This window comes from Actinia tenebrosa, unplaced genomic scaffold (genome assembly GCF_029948245.1).
Source record: "Actinia tenebrosa isolate PJP-AT-01 unplaced genomic scaffold, QUT_ActTen_1.0 PGA_scaffold8__29_contigs__length_14323225, whole genome shotgun sequence".
NCBI classification, from domain to species: domain Eukaryota; kingdom Metazoa; phylum Cnidaria; class Anthozoa; order Actiniaria; family Actiniidae; genus Actinia; species Actinia tenebrosa.
The window spans coordinates 11,560,395-11,574,341 of record NW_028292585.1 but is presented as its reverse complement, the minus strand read 5'-3'; the positions used below and the strand labels follow the sequence as shown (position 1 = coordinate 11,574,341).

Sequence of the window (13,947 nt, the reverse complement as noted above, 5' to 3'; positions counted from 1 at the left end):
GTCAGTAAACTTCGTGAAATGAACAGTGGAGACAATCGACCAATAAAGTTCAATGATAGTGGTAGTCGGCACATTCGGGATTTCTTGCAAAATAGATCATTTGGGTCAACCTCGGTGTTTTTTCCCTACAAATTTTGCAATATTACTAAATATGATATACATTCCCACTGTGCTGGCTAGACGTCTAGCTTGCATTTACCAATATGTTGGCTCCCAGAGAGCAAAACACGCGCAGAATAATGTTCGATACCACAGGGTTCCCACAAGATTGTTTTAAATTACTATCATTTATTTAATTTTTCAGCTATCATCATCGCTGTATGTTTTATGGTTCAAACGAGGTTTTCGTTCAAGAAATATGCAGTCAAGAAACCAGAGGCCATTTATGTGCATAATGTAAATTACGTGCGCAAAATATTAAATACACTATTCACGATAACCAACAAGTAGTAATTTGATAAGCCTAAAAAACTTCAATTGTTTATTAGGCACGCAAGGTCGTATTTATATATTGTTTTTGACTATACAATAGCTATATCCCAGGTGTGCGCCCGAGCAAAACAGAGATTGCTGAGCTTGCTGAGCAAGCGCACGAATTTTTTAAATATTTATTTTGGAAAGCTTCCTCTCTAAATATAAAAGCTCTTAGCCTATCACACGGACAACTGGTTTAGACTATTCCGCATAGTTGACTGGTTTTTTTTTTGACAGGAGTTAATAGCAACATGATATAATCAAAAGTCTTCACCAGATATAGATGATACGTCACCATAAGTGTCCTCCTGCTCACCACCAGGCCTTTCTTCGCTATTCAAAGAACTATCGTCCATAGGTGGAATGGGTACACATATTGGCGGAGGTCGGGAGGATGGCTCACCGATTTCTTTATCAGTAGTTACTTTTGCACTAGTTGGCATATTTCCTTGATTGTCTACTTTAGGCTCTTCGCCTTCTTGTCTCCTGGTTATGTGTTCTCCTTGTGACAGTAATCGCTTTGTTCCTATTATTTTTCTGTCTTTTTGGTGAAGGTCAGAGGTGTGTAAAGATCGACTTTCTGTGTTGTCTGGACTCGCTGCTTCCTTGACTACCTGTCTATTGGCGGCTGTGCCAAGATGAGAACTTTGTACGTTGGGACGAGTACTTATTTCTCCTGGTGAATGGAGGCTCATGTTTGATTCAAAGGCTGTCTTTAATTCACCTGGAGATGTACCATGCGATCGATGAGCCGAGACTGCAAATGGTGATAACAATAATCTTTAGATAAGTCCACATCTTATTAGATACCATTATTTAACGAAAACCAAAAGGAAAAGGAAAAAAAAAAAAGAGAGAGAGGAAAAACACAAAAGCAAACACAACCAACAACAACAACAAAAGACGACGGGAAAAAAAGAAAAACAAATAAGGAACAAAAATCAAAATAAAAGACAACAACAAAACAAAAACAAAAAAGAAAAGGTTCTAAGCAGAATTCGATAACTAGAACGGACCAGAGTGATTTGGTACTATTTTGTAAAGGGCTTATGATCGTCACTATCGCCATCATCAACATCTAAAGATCGTAAGCAGCATTATTCTTGGAGACTATAACACCTTACCTATCTCTCCTTCACTGCTGGTTGAGTCGGGACCACCGGTCTGTCTTGGACGAACATAGGACACTGGGACTCGATCTCTGGGAAAGACGATCTCTCCTTCACTATGAGTGTAGTCAACAAGAGAATCCTGTGCAAATAAATGAAATTATTATGACAAGGTAGTTCTTACGGTACGGACCACCAACCCAATTTTTGTGTTCGCCTTGCCATATAATAAACATCTTATTATCCTCGCTTGTTCTGTAAGTACTCGTAAGTTATTGAACCTCGTTTCATGGCCCGCACCATGAGCCATAAGGCAGTGGAAAAACCTCGGTCATTAACTAACGACCTCGGCTCGCACTCGGTCATAAGATCCATATAGGTAACACTAAATATATGAGGAAGATTGAGTAATATATAGAGTGTACGAACAGGCGCTGAACAGAATTTGTTGCTGGGGAGACAAAAGTACAAAAAAATATAGAGGCCGCTACAAACACAGAGCTTTTGACAAAGTCGTGACGAGGGAGTTGAGTGGGATTTGAGGGACCATATGCTTCAGATCGAGATCACCTTACTCCGAATCATGAATCAAGAGGAGAGAGGATCGTATGATTGAACTCAAGGATCGAAAAAATATTTCTGGTATCGAAATGTCATTACTACAGTGTACCGATATTTTTGGAATCATGAATCACAGGAGAGAGATTGTGTGATTGCACTCAAGGAACTAATTCCTAATTACTAAATTGTACCGAAATTTTTGGAACCAGGGATCAAAATTTTGTGCACAAAATTCATAATTGATCACGTAAAAATATCCCTCGTCTGCCACGACTCTTTTTTGAGCTTGGCAAACAACATGCATTTGATGGAGGATGCATCGACGTACCTCTCTTATATCATCTGTGTCTTTGAGAGTACTTACAGTACTCGTAGTACTCGAGCTGCTACCAAGACTACGTCTAAGTAGACCATGAAGAGCCACACGAATGAGCTGGTTGCGACTATCTGTTGAAAGAATTGATCAGTAGAAGCATTATCAACTCTAGTGTAATGAGAAATCGAAATAAAAGCCGTTCAGTGCTTTACTAAAGCCCGAACAACTGATGTAGCAGGTGCTCACTATACGTGTCTTGGAGTAAGATCTTTATATTTCCATTTTTCACGATACAGGAACCGCGGAAGACCCTTAAAAGTGAAGGGGTGGTGGTGTGTTTGTGTAGGGGGGGGCTAAGATCGGAAAATATAGTGAATAGACCAGTATGGAAAAAGGGAAATAGTGGGGAGGGGGCTGTAGCTGCCCGACTTGTGCCCCCACCCGGTCCCCCCCCCTCGGTGGCCCATGCGATAGGCATAAAACGTTAATCACTGTCTGCTTCCGCGAAATAACTGGATACAAACTTATGCCATTTAAAATCCAATAATATTTGTTTGACTGTAACCTTTCCGTACAGTGGACTGTGTAAAGAATGGGTTTACATTTACTTAATATTGATATATTATGGTTAACTAAACCAAAAGAAACGGCTTTCATTATCGTGATACAGATAGGCAATACTGCAGAACACAGCGATGGCCATCATAAAACTTTACGCACATGGAAAAATGAACAAGCTAAAATGATGTACTGACTGGAATAAATTACTATTCATAAAATAAGTCAATTATAATCTCGTGTTAAGTGATAATCGTTGTTCATGTAATGATACGGTCAAGATATCATACAGCCGAATAAAGCTGCATGAGGGAGGAAGAAAGACAGGAAGAAAGAGACACTTGGATTTACCTTGATCTTGCATCTTATTCGTTAAGTAATTTCCTAAAGGTGAATCTCTTTGGAGATGTTCAAGTCTTCTTTTTTCCATTTTGCGTTTATTTTACGGCTATTTGTACTTGTTATGGTGATGTACTTGCTACTATTGACCTACATCAACCTGTTTTTTAACCTGACATCGACTTCGTCAGATAAAATACTAATCAAGAGCAAGTCTTGTCGCTAGATTACTAACTGAAAATAATCTAATCAATCAATGCGAACATACAAAAACCAAAGAAAAACGAAAACGACGAAATTATGAACGTCTAAAGAAATGTTTTGTTTGATTCAATGGAGTCGCTCACTTAAGGTAAATATTTTACTCTATAGGCAGCTGGAAGTAAAAATATACCATGTAAATGAACAAAAGATTAAAATCCAACTAATAAATTCGTTCCAGTGAAGTCCCAGAATAGCCTATCAGCTGCTGATTGGTGCACATAATGGCATATGCCAAGTAGTTCAGTGACATGATTATCGTGAGTTGGCAGGTGTTTTCGCATAAGCTAATATAACTACTGCTATTTTAGCCGATCTCTATGGTTCCGTTCATTCTCTCGTCCAGAATATTTCCCCGCATATAAGCCTTCGTGCTTCTCCCGAATTATCTTTAGAATTAAAAGTAAACTTATACCTTGATCTTTGCCCAGTACATCCATTCCCTCGTCAGGAAACTTTCTTTCCAGTCCAGGAGAGAATGCCGCGGTGTATTCCCCTTCACTATACTGACCCATGTGAACGTATGGCTGTGAAAACAACAATCACTTGAACACAAACCAATACCCTATCCCCCTCACTACAATACTGGGGCGTACCAAAGGTACGGCTGTAAAAACAACAATCACTTGATAAGCGCAGCAGTCAACAAAAACAAGAACCTTATCCCCCTCACTACAATACTGGGGCGTACCAAACGTACGGCTGTGAAAACAACAATCATTCAATGATATACTTCTTTCCTAGCTTATAAATAATTTTCCATCATTAATTATCGAGGATTCTGAATAAACCTGGACGTATTGAGCCTAGCAGTGTGCAGGCCATATGTCATAATGAACCCAGTAAATGACCGCTCATCATAAGTCTTTCCTGTAGCTAGTGGTTACAGCATCCGACCGGCATCCGGAAGGTCATGGGTTCGAATCTATCAGTGACTCTTTTTTACCTTTTTCGCAAAAAGGCAAATGCTAAGCTATTAATCATTGATAAGCTTGTTTTGTAAAAAAAGAAAAATTTTAAAAAACTTATTTACTTATTTGATTTTTGATTTCTTGTAAATAATGTTTTATATCGCGTATACAGTATCTCATTGCATCTTATTCTGTAATTTCTTTGTTAACAGTTTTAATAACACCTTCTAGTTATACTAGTTTATGTGTTTCTAAACATCCAATATAATTGGTTCTGTATATATTGTTGTTCAATATGGGTTTATTTAACAATAAAATAAAATAATAAAAATAAAAGCCAATATGATGTACCTGTAACAGTTGTCCTTCAGAGAGTTCCTCATCTATTGTTGTCATGGTTGATGTCGTGGCAGGAGTGGATAAAGTACTGGTTGTCATGGACGATGGACTACTTGACACTGTGGGAGGCTTGGGCGTAGTTACCGAAGACTCTATAGGAGGGGTGGATATACTACAGAGAGAATAGTACAAATTCCTTACATAGAGGCTTTGCACCATCACGTGATGGAAGTCATGACAGGAAGCAGGAACAATAGTCCCTTTCACAGTTCCCTGCGCCATCTTGAAAGGTAGCCGTGCCTTTGCATCGAAGCGAGACGAACGGTAAGCTTGCAATGATAGAGACCTTTTTTGACACCTTGGACTATTATTCACAGGTCTCTATCATTGCAAGCTCACCGTTCGTCTCGCTTCGAGCACGGCTACCTTTCAAGATAGCGCCTGGAACTGTGAAGGGGACCGATTGAATCTGGTCTAATGTGATTTACATGAAAAAGAATTCAGTTTCCCAGGGGAGAACGACTCTATTGTTGTGCCTCTTATCATGGCTGCCATCATGTGATGGTGCAAAGCTTCTGTTTTCCTACACCTACACAATCCTGCAAATTATCGCCAGACAACGGACATTTGTACGGTAAATTAGTGGTTTTGACTGGTGAAAGTTCAGTCTGGCCGGACACCCTGACCTGACTCTTCTACTAGGATGTGCAATATGAAAAAATATGTTCACTCTAGATTTGAATAAAAATATGCAAAACCCGGAAGTACCTTTCAAGTATATGATGGCAGGGTCAGAAGTAACGAGAGAAAAGTGAATCCAATCGTTGGAAAGGACAGCAACAGTGTTACACGTAGCGGCCGCCATGTTGTTTCAGCTTTTGTACGACCAGACTGGCTGCATGTCAGATCAAATCTTGTCCCTGATCTGACACGACATCATTATAGAACATTAAAAAATATTTGCAGCCTTGCCTACACTTATATATATCATTATGCATTTCTGAGATAGAGAATATGGTGCATTATCGGTCTAGCTTGGGAACGGTAATCGTTTGTTACCAATTTAGTATATGGTGGCATGTAGACTTACGTGCTAGGTTCAGGTGGTGGACTAGGGGTTCTTTCAGTAGCCTGTGGAGTAGGAAGAGGGCTGCCGATCTCAGATTCTAGCTCACGGGTGGAAGGTTCGGGAGTTGAGACGCTTGCCGTGGGGGAATGGGAACCAGAGGGCGTCGCCACAGGTGTAGGTACTGGTGATCTTGCTTCGGAAACCTTTTGAAAGATATCATGTTGACGATAAGTATAGCAGGATACCGCATGATTAAAGTAATCTTTCTTACCTCTGAATCAGATTTTTCTCTTGCTTCACTAACTTCCTTGACTGGGGTTGGTTCTTCCTCACTTTCCGTAGTATAACTTGGTTGTGATGGTACAGGAGAGGGTCCTGGCGTTGCTACTGCAGGTGAATGTGGTTCACTAACTTCTGATTCAACAGGTGTGTAGACAGGGGTTGGTAAGGGAGTACTGACCGGCGTTATCGCGGGCTCAGGTGAATACCTTTCTTCCTGGACATCTTCCTGTTAATCGATGTAGCAATGCAGTGAGGCTAAGGTCAAACGTCGAGCTTCGAATAAGCCGTACGCATTGACGGATAATATAGGGGTTTTCTTTTATGTCATTAGCTTCGGTTCATGTGAAGTTCAGAGATCGTATTCGGCCTATCGTATATAATTATGACTGATCAATGAAAAGTTCAAATGTGATTCTTATGGGTTACCTGTGGTTGTCTGGGTGTGGCAGTAGGCTTTGGATAACCAAGTGTTGAGACGATCTGCTCAGCTATCGCGTCCTTTATAAGCTCAGCAACAAAATCACGATCTACAGGGATCCCAGCATCTACGAACAACTGAATCCCGCCTAACCCTATAGTCGCGGCTACAATAAACCATACACAGCTGGTTACTTAAAAATACTGAATTTTGAATTGAAATATCATTTTTGGGTACTTAGCTCGAGTATCGAGGGAATAGATCTCTTTACTTTTGACGTAATCTTTTCCCATTTCAGACCACGTGAAAGAATGCGATTGATAACTGGTTCGAAATGGGGGAAAAATTACGTCCAAGCTCCAGAGGTCAATAGCTGAGATGACAACCCGTAAACGAGCATAACTGGAAAATCTGGAAGAAAAAAACAGCATAGATGAAATACACAAATGAAAAACCTTCTTACCAAGCATGTCTCCGTCATCTGTAACAACGCTACTGTCAGGGGAGGACTCGGGAGTTGTTCTTGTTGCTAATGTCGGGTCAGGTAAAGGTTGGTTCATCTCACTAACGATTCTCGCTAAAAGCTCTTGTTCTACCCTAAAGAAAAGTGCATAAACGTTCAGTTAACTGTTGCAGGACAGAATATATTGAGAAAACAGTACTTGTCATACCATTCCACTGCTCTGTCCTCTATTGCAATGTTTACCCTGTTATCCGCGTCTAGTACTCCAGGATGGGTGTTGCTAGGTAACGGAGGGTGTTGTGGCGGGAAGGGTGGGCCGTGATACATGCATTCCTTTTCCGTGTGTCCTTCAATCGTCAAAGGATTCTCAGGCGTGGGTATTCGAGGTACTTCATCGTCATCGTCTTTTTCCTAATCGTTCATATATAAAAAAGATGAGTTATATTCAGCCAATGAGAAAACCCTGAATATATGGTGGAAACAAGAACAAGTAAAAAATCTTATGACATGCAGCGTATGGCTTTTAGCTAGTGCAGAGGCCATACCGGGATGCTGTTAGGTTTTCTGTTAGCTGCATGGATGAGCTTACGCGTGTTGTCGTCACCTTCCCGCATTAATACGCTCACGACAAAACGATTGCCCTCCAAGTCTTGCTTGATATTTTTTATTTACGTAATATTTTTACGTATATTTTTTTATCCAGATCGTGAGCTGAAGTAACCGGAAATTTACGTTTTGGAATTTGATTTCCCATTGTATTGATATATTAAATATTTGTTCATTGAATTACTCTCAGAAAATTCCTTTGGACTTTATTCATAGTATATTACGTTAACTTACTTCTTTTTCAGGTTCAGTGTCTCTGACTATCAGATAGTTCCTGAAGTCATCATACTCTGAGTCGTCAGGTCGTGTGAATGGTTCAGATATATCCTGGTAATAAATAACGAGTATTTGAATTCCCTTTCTCTCTCCATTCCTTCCCACCGTCCCTAAAATTGCCAAAAACATTATACATACTACAGTTTGCCTCTGAAGAAAGGAAGGAGGAAGGTGGCTTACCGAAACATGATGTTTGCTGCGAGGAGTAACAACAGAGTCGCTGGATTCGGTAAAACTATCAATATCCATTGGAGGCAGAATCTGGAAGGAAGGACAAGAAAGCGAAAAAGGCATGATGTTAAATGTAATTGTCTCTTTCCGTCTATAAATGTTTATTATTAATGGAACACTTTGAAAGAGTTTAGTGCTTGCTAATTGTCAAGGCTGCTTCCTAAGTGAGCTAGCTCTATCGTGACAATTATTGGTATCTAAATCATTGTACGGCTATTAATATATTCCCACCTGTACTCCAAGATCAGCTCGCCTCGTAGTTTGACTTTTTCCTTTCTTTTTCTTGAGATTAGTTGAGTCGTCTCCAGCCTCCTTATCACGAATAGTAATCACAGCAACATTTGGCTTGCTTGGACTTGGCTTCTTACGGGGGACTGGAGAAGGTTGACGTACTGTGGTAGATTATAGGAATATACTTAACGTTATAATATACGAAATATATTTACGCTAACCTGTATCATGTAAAGGGGTAGTGACCGTGGTATATTATAAAGACAATATGTCATTATCAATCAAAATCAACAATGACAAGATGACTCACCTGTATCATGTACAGGGGTAGTGACCGTGGTATATTATAAAGACAACATGTCATTATCAATCAAAATCAACAATGACAAGATGACTCACCTGTATCATGTACAGGGGTAGTGACCGTGGTATATTATGATGTTCACTCAATCAATATCAACAATGAGCAGATGACTCACCTGTATCATGTACAGGGGTAGTGACCGTGGTATATTATGATGTTCACTCAATCAAAATCAACAATGACCAGATGACTCACCTGTATCATGTACAGGGGTAGTGACCGTGGTATATTATGATGTTCACTCAATCAAAATCAACAATGACCAGATGACTCACCTGTATCATTGACAGGGGTACTACCCATTGTCAGCGGCAATCTAAGAGATTCATCTGTTTTAGGTTTTCCGAGAGGAATTGCCATTGGTACCAAGTGTCCTTCCACAGGTGCGTCAAGGTGTACTCGTCCCTCCCTTGAAGGGACAACATTTGACATATCCATATCAGGATGGAAGTAATAACGAGGGGGTTCATTTCTTTGAATGGGTTCTTCATTTCTTGTTTGGATTTGTTTTGAGGATTCCTGATGAACTGGCTTAGACTGGACTCTGGAACCAGCACCAAGTATTGCAGATGTAAGGGCAGCTGTTCTTGGGTTAACAGGAGACTGATAGTGCAGATAGGGTGCCTTGGATGTGATACGCTGTGGATGGTATGGCTGACGACCATACACACTAGTAAGGTAGGTCTGAGGTTGTGCAGGTGGGTCAGGCTTAGGAACAGATTTAGTAACTTGTTTGGAAACTGGTTTGGAAACTGGTTTTAATTCAGGTTTTACAGATGGTTTCATACGGGAAGAAGATGGTTTGACAGCCGGCTAAATTAGGATAACATTAGCAATAAATAAGTCAGACTCATAATTATCGTCATTTTCTCCAGGGTTGATAATAACTATAAGAATCACTAACCTTTGGTTTTGTTGTCGTGGTTTTAGGATCAGGCACATTTTCTTTACCAGCCATCTTTCTAGGTTGTCTTCTAGACAATGCCGTTCCTGGCTGATACTTTGTTTTAGGAGGCATCTTCTTGTCTTGGTTTGCAGCAATATCTGGCTCGGTATGGACTTTGCCTGATTTACATTCAACTTCAATTTCTTTCTGATTTATAAAAGCAAAAACGAACAGGAGTAACATTTTATTGGCTATATAGTGCACACAACCATGTGACTCAAAATCCCTTGAGATACTGTATGACTGACAATAAAACAGCCGCCATGTTGGTTGATCTAACAAGAGAACTGGTAAGGAATGCTTTGTTATCGTTAACCAACATGGTGGTTATGATCCAACATGCACATTGCACTCATCCTGAATACATGTACGTGACCCTTTGTCAAAATTTCAAATGAGTTAAAATTTAAAACCTATTCCAGCACTAGAAAGAGCACTTTTACTTTAATTGGTAACCTTATTTGTTAATTTTCAACTTGAATTTTCTCGGCCAATATAACACCTGACATAATGGATCTTCGTAGGGTTACTAAAGCAAAGGTGGTCTTTCAAGTGTTGGTATTGGTTTTTCACTCAGTTTAATTTGAACTCATTTTAATTTGTGGCCACCATTTGGCCAGGGGTCTATTAAGCCTGATGATTTGATGCTTGGATTAAGGGGAAAAATTTGGGAATTCTTTTTTCCCTACGATTGTAAGTATGCTAGAAGCATAAGGTAAAGTCTTACCTTAACAGTCATGTTTATCTCTTTGATGATTCTATCCACATCTTTTCGTATCCGCAATGTCTCAACTCTAATAGGATTAAATTTACCATGTTAAAATACATGTTGAAAAAACCTGCTAATAATACTTTTGAAGTCACAACACAGTTGTGTACAATAGATGATGAATGGAACTCCAACTATACTATCAACAGTAGCATACAGGATGGTGACTTACCCCTGTGCTTGTTGTATCATACCATCTATAACAGCATACAGGATGATTACTCACCCCTGTGCTTGTTGTATCATACTATCAACAGCAGCATACAGGATGATGACTTACCCCTGTGCTTGTTGTATCATACTATCTACAGCAGCATACAGGATGATTACTTACCCCTGTGCTTGTTGTATCATACTGTCAACAGCAGCATACAGGATGATTACTTACCCCTGTGCTTGTTGTATCATACTATCTACAGCAGCATACAGGATGATTACCTACCCCTGTGCTTGTTGTATCATACTATCTACAGCAGCATACAGGATGATGACTTACCCCTGTGCTTACTGTATCATACTATCTACAGCAGCATACAGGATGATGACTTACCCCTGCGCTTGTTGTATCATACTATCTACAGCAGCATACAGGATGATGACTTACCCCTGCGCTTGTTGTATCATACTATCTACAGCAGCATACAGGATGATAACTTACCCCTGTGATTGTTGTATCATACTATCTACAGCAGCATACAGGATGATAACTTACCCCTATGATTGTTGTATCATACTATCTACAGCAGCATACAGGATGATTAACTACCCCTGTGCTTGTTGTATCATACTATCTACAGCAGAATAAGCCTTTTCATAGTTTAAGAATCGATTCCACTGCGCCTGTGATTTTATCCCGAATTTCTCACCTTCTTTTGGTTTAATGAAGAACAAAAGAAGGTTTAGACAAAAGAGGGTGAGTAATTCGGGATAAAATCGCATGAGCAGTGGAATCGATTCTTAAACTATGAAAAGGCTTATACAGGATGATGACTTACCCCTGTGCTTACTGTATCATACTATCAACAGCAGCATACAGGATGATGACTTACCCCTGTGCTTGTTGTATCATACTATCTACAGCAGCATACAGGATGATTACTTACCCCTGTGCTTGTTGTATCATACTATCTACAGCAGCATACAGGATGATAACTTACCCCTGCGCTTGTTGTATCATACTATCTACAGCAGCATACAGGATGATAACTTACCCCTGTGATTGTTGTATCATACTATCTACAGCAGCATACAGGATGATTAACTACCCCTGTGCTTGTTGTATCATATTATCAACAGCAGAATAAGCCTTTTCATAGTTTAAGAATCGATTCCACTGCGCCTGTGATTTTATCCCGAATTTCTCACCTTCTTTTGGTTTAATGAAGAACAAAAGAAGGTTTAGACAAAAGAAGGTGAGTAATTCGGGATAAAATCGCATGCACAGTGGAATCGATTCTTAAACTATGAAAAGGCTTATGCAGGATGATGACTTACCCCTGTGCTTGTTGTATCATACTATCAACAGCAGCATACAGGATGATGACTTACCCCTGTGCTTGTTGTATCATACTATCTACAGCAGCATACATGTGCTCTTCATCTGTCTGTCTCATTATGGCATTCAGATTGGACTCCAAGTTGTTACGTTTCATTTGCACATTCCTCAATATGCGTTCAGCATCAGTGTAATGTTCAACTACTGGTGCAGCTGAAAATTTTAAGATAATTATGGAATTGATTAATATTATAATTACCTAATGAAATTATTGTATAATAAACAACAATTAGAATAAAATTACTAGCCTAATGTGAACACGAAAATGATCATATGTTCAAGTGGGATGCCTGTGTGATTTTATCCACAGGAAGCCCAACATCTGGGGTATTTACAGTTCAATAATAGTCTCATTACCTGTCAGTTTATCTATCACTGTTTTCTTAGCTGGTCTTGAATTTTCCGAGGAAGACTGAAAGAAATATTAATCTTATTTTAGTTCAAATTTAGGTTTATAATTTTTCCTTGTGTATGTTATGCATGTTTGTCATTTGTTAATATTATATGTCTGTATATAATTTGTCCCTGTGTCTGTCTTTCTGTACACATACATACATCTGTCATTTGTCTGACCTGTGTCTGTCTTTCTGTAGATGTGTTTGTCATTTGTCCATCCTGTGTCTGTCTTTCTGTACATGTGTCTGTCATTTGTCCACCCTCTCTGTCTTTCTATACATGCCTGTCATTTGTCCACCCTGTGTCTGCTTTCTGTACATGTGTCTGTCATTTGTTCACCCTCTGTCTGTCTTTCTATACATGCCTGTCATTTGTCCACCCTGTGTCTTCATTCTGTACATGTGTCTGTGAATTGTCCACTTGGTCCTCTGTGTGTGTGTCTGTATAAATGTCTATGTTTTGTCCATATGTCTTTTCTGTTTATAAAGCTGTTGACTTGTGCTAGTATTATTGTCAATGTAGATCTGTTTGTCTGTACCGCACTCAGCCACCTGACGATAAATCATTTAGTCAATAATTATTATGATAAAATGACTGGTATTATACTTACCAGATAGGCATCGAGTGGGGAAGGACCTTCGTTTACTTGAGAGAAATGTTCTTCAATTTCCTTTATAAAAAATGCATAACAATCAAATATAAAGAAAGCATAAAATAATTAAAATATATTTTGAATTACAGAAATCTTCACAGGTAACTGTACTGGTACATTTGGTATAATGTTGTGCTATTTTCATAACTGATCAATACTATTTAAATCATGATAATTTTATCTGGCATGTAAATACAATATATTAGTGGAAACATTTTCCTTAAACATGACTTAATTTATTACTTCTGAAGTTAATGATCATGATGATGATCATGATAAAGCTATTTACTTTTGGTAAATTATGAATATGCTTGTTACTATGCACAATAATTATGATGAAGACAATAATTATTGTCAAACTCATTAATAATTCATGAGGGAAACACAACAGAAGTAACGAACATGAAGAGTGTTGTAAATCTAATACAAAATTATGTTCATTTGCATAAACTTTAAGTTGGATTTTCTTGGCCAGAGATTCACTTTATTTTTGAAAATTTTAGTGAAACACAAAGGAACTAACCTAGATGTTTGACAAGCAATCTACAGTATTCATGTCCGTGTTGTATCCGATATACAAACTCGAGGCTCTGATGCAACACGGCCACTCATACTGTATATATTACTTACAATATTCCATTATAATAAATAATAATCATGACAATGACTTTGATCATAATAAAGATGCCTTTACTCTTGAAAGTTAACTTTAATTATTGTTAACCACACGAAGATTATTCTGAGTATCATATGTACTCACAGCTTTGGTTTTCTGCAAGCTGAGGTTGTCCCTCATTTTCTCAGTTTCCTAATAACAAAAT

The 13,947-nt window shown here is 38.8% G+C and overlaps 1 protein-coding gene across 3 annotated transcripts in view; it reads right to left on the bottom strand.

The window, feature by feature from the left end:
• Positions 1-2: 2 nt before the first annotated feature.
• Positions 3-13,947, bottom strand: part of LOC116306259 (uncharacterized) — a 38,772-nt gene continuing 24,827 nt past the window's right edge. Inside the window, exons 11-31 of one of the 3 annotated variants that reach the window (XM_031716285.2) lie at positions 13,887-13,934; positions 13,085-13,144; positions 12,436-12,490; positions 12,072-12,231; positions 10,482-10,548; positions 9,713-9,901; positions 9,084-9,621; positions 8,445-8,605; positions 8,163-8,243; positions 7,941-8,033; positions 7,309-7,511; positions 7,101-7,234; positions 6,646-6,803; positions 6,209-6,445; positions 5,959-6,140; positions 4,881-5,040; positions 4,034-4,145; positions 2,473-2,591; positions 1,599-1,725; positions 749-1,231; positions 3-125 (exon numbers count right to left, since the gene is read on the bottom strand). In XM_031716285.2, coding sequence (XP_031572145.2) covers positions 106-125; positions 749-1,231; positions 1,599-1,725; positions 2,473-2,591; positions 4,034-4,145; positions 4,881-5,040; positions 5,959-6,140; positions 6,209-6,445; positions 6,646-6,803; positions 7,101-7,234; positions 7,309-7,511; positions 7,941-8,033; positions 8,163-8,243; positions 8,445-8,605; positions 9,084-9,621; positions 9,713-9,901; positions 10,482-10,548; positions 12,072-12,231; positions 12,436-12,490; positions 13,085-13,144; positions 13,887-13,934 — 3,387 coding nt within the window. In that variant the 3' untranslated portion in view covers positions 3-105. Of the gene's footprint in view, positions 126-268; positions 1,232-1,598; positions 1,726-2,472; positions 2,592-4,033; positions 4,146-4,880; positions 5,041-5,958; positions 6,141-6,208; positions 6,446-6,645; positions 6,804-7,100; positions 7,235-7,308; positions 7,512-7,940; positions 8,034-8,162; positions 8,244-8,444; positions 8,606-9,083; positions 9,622-9,712; positions 9,902-10,481; positions 10,549-12,071; positions 12,232-12,435; positions 12,491-13,084; positions 13,145-13,886; positions 13,935-13,947 lie in introns of those variants that run through there. The other 2 variants (XM_089040722.1, XM_089040721.1) reach the window with 2 other exon arrangements.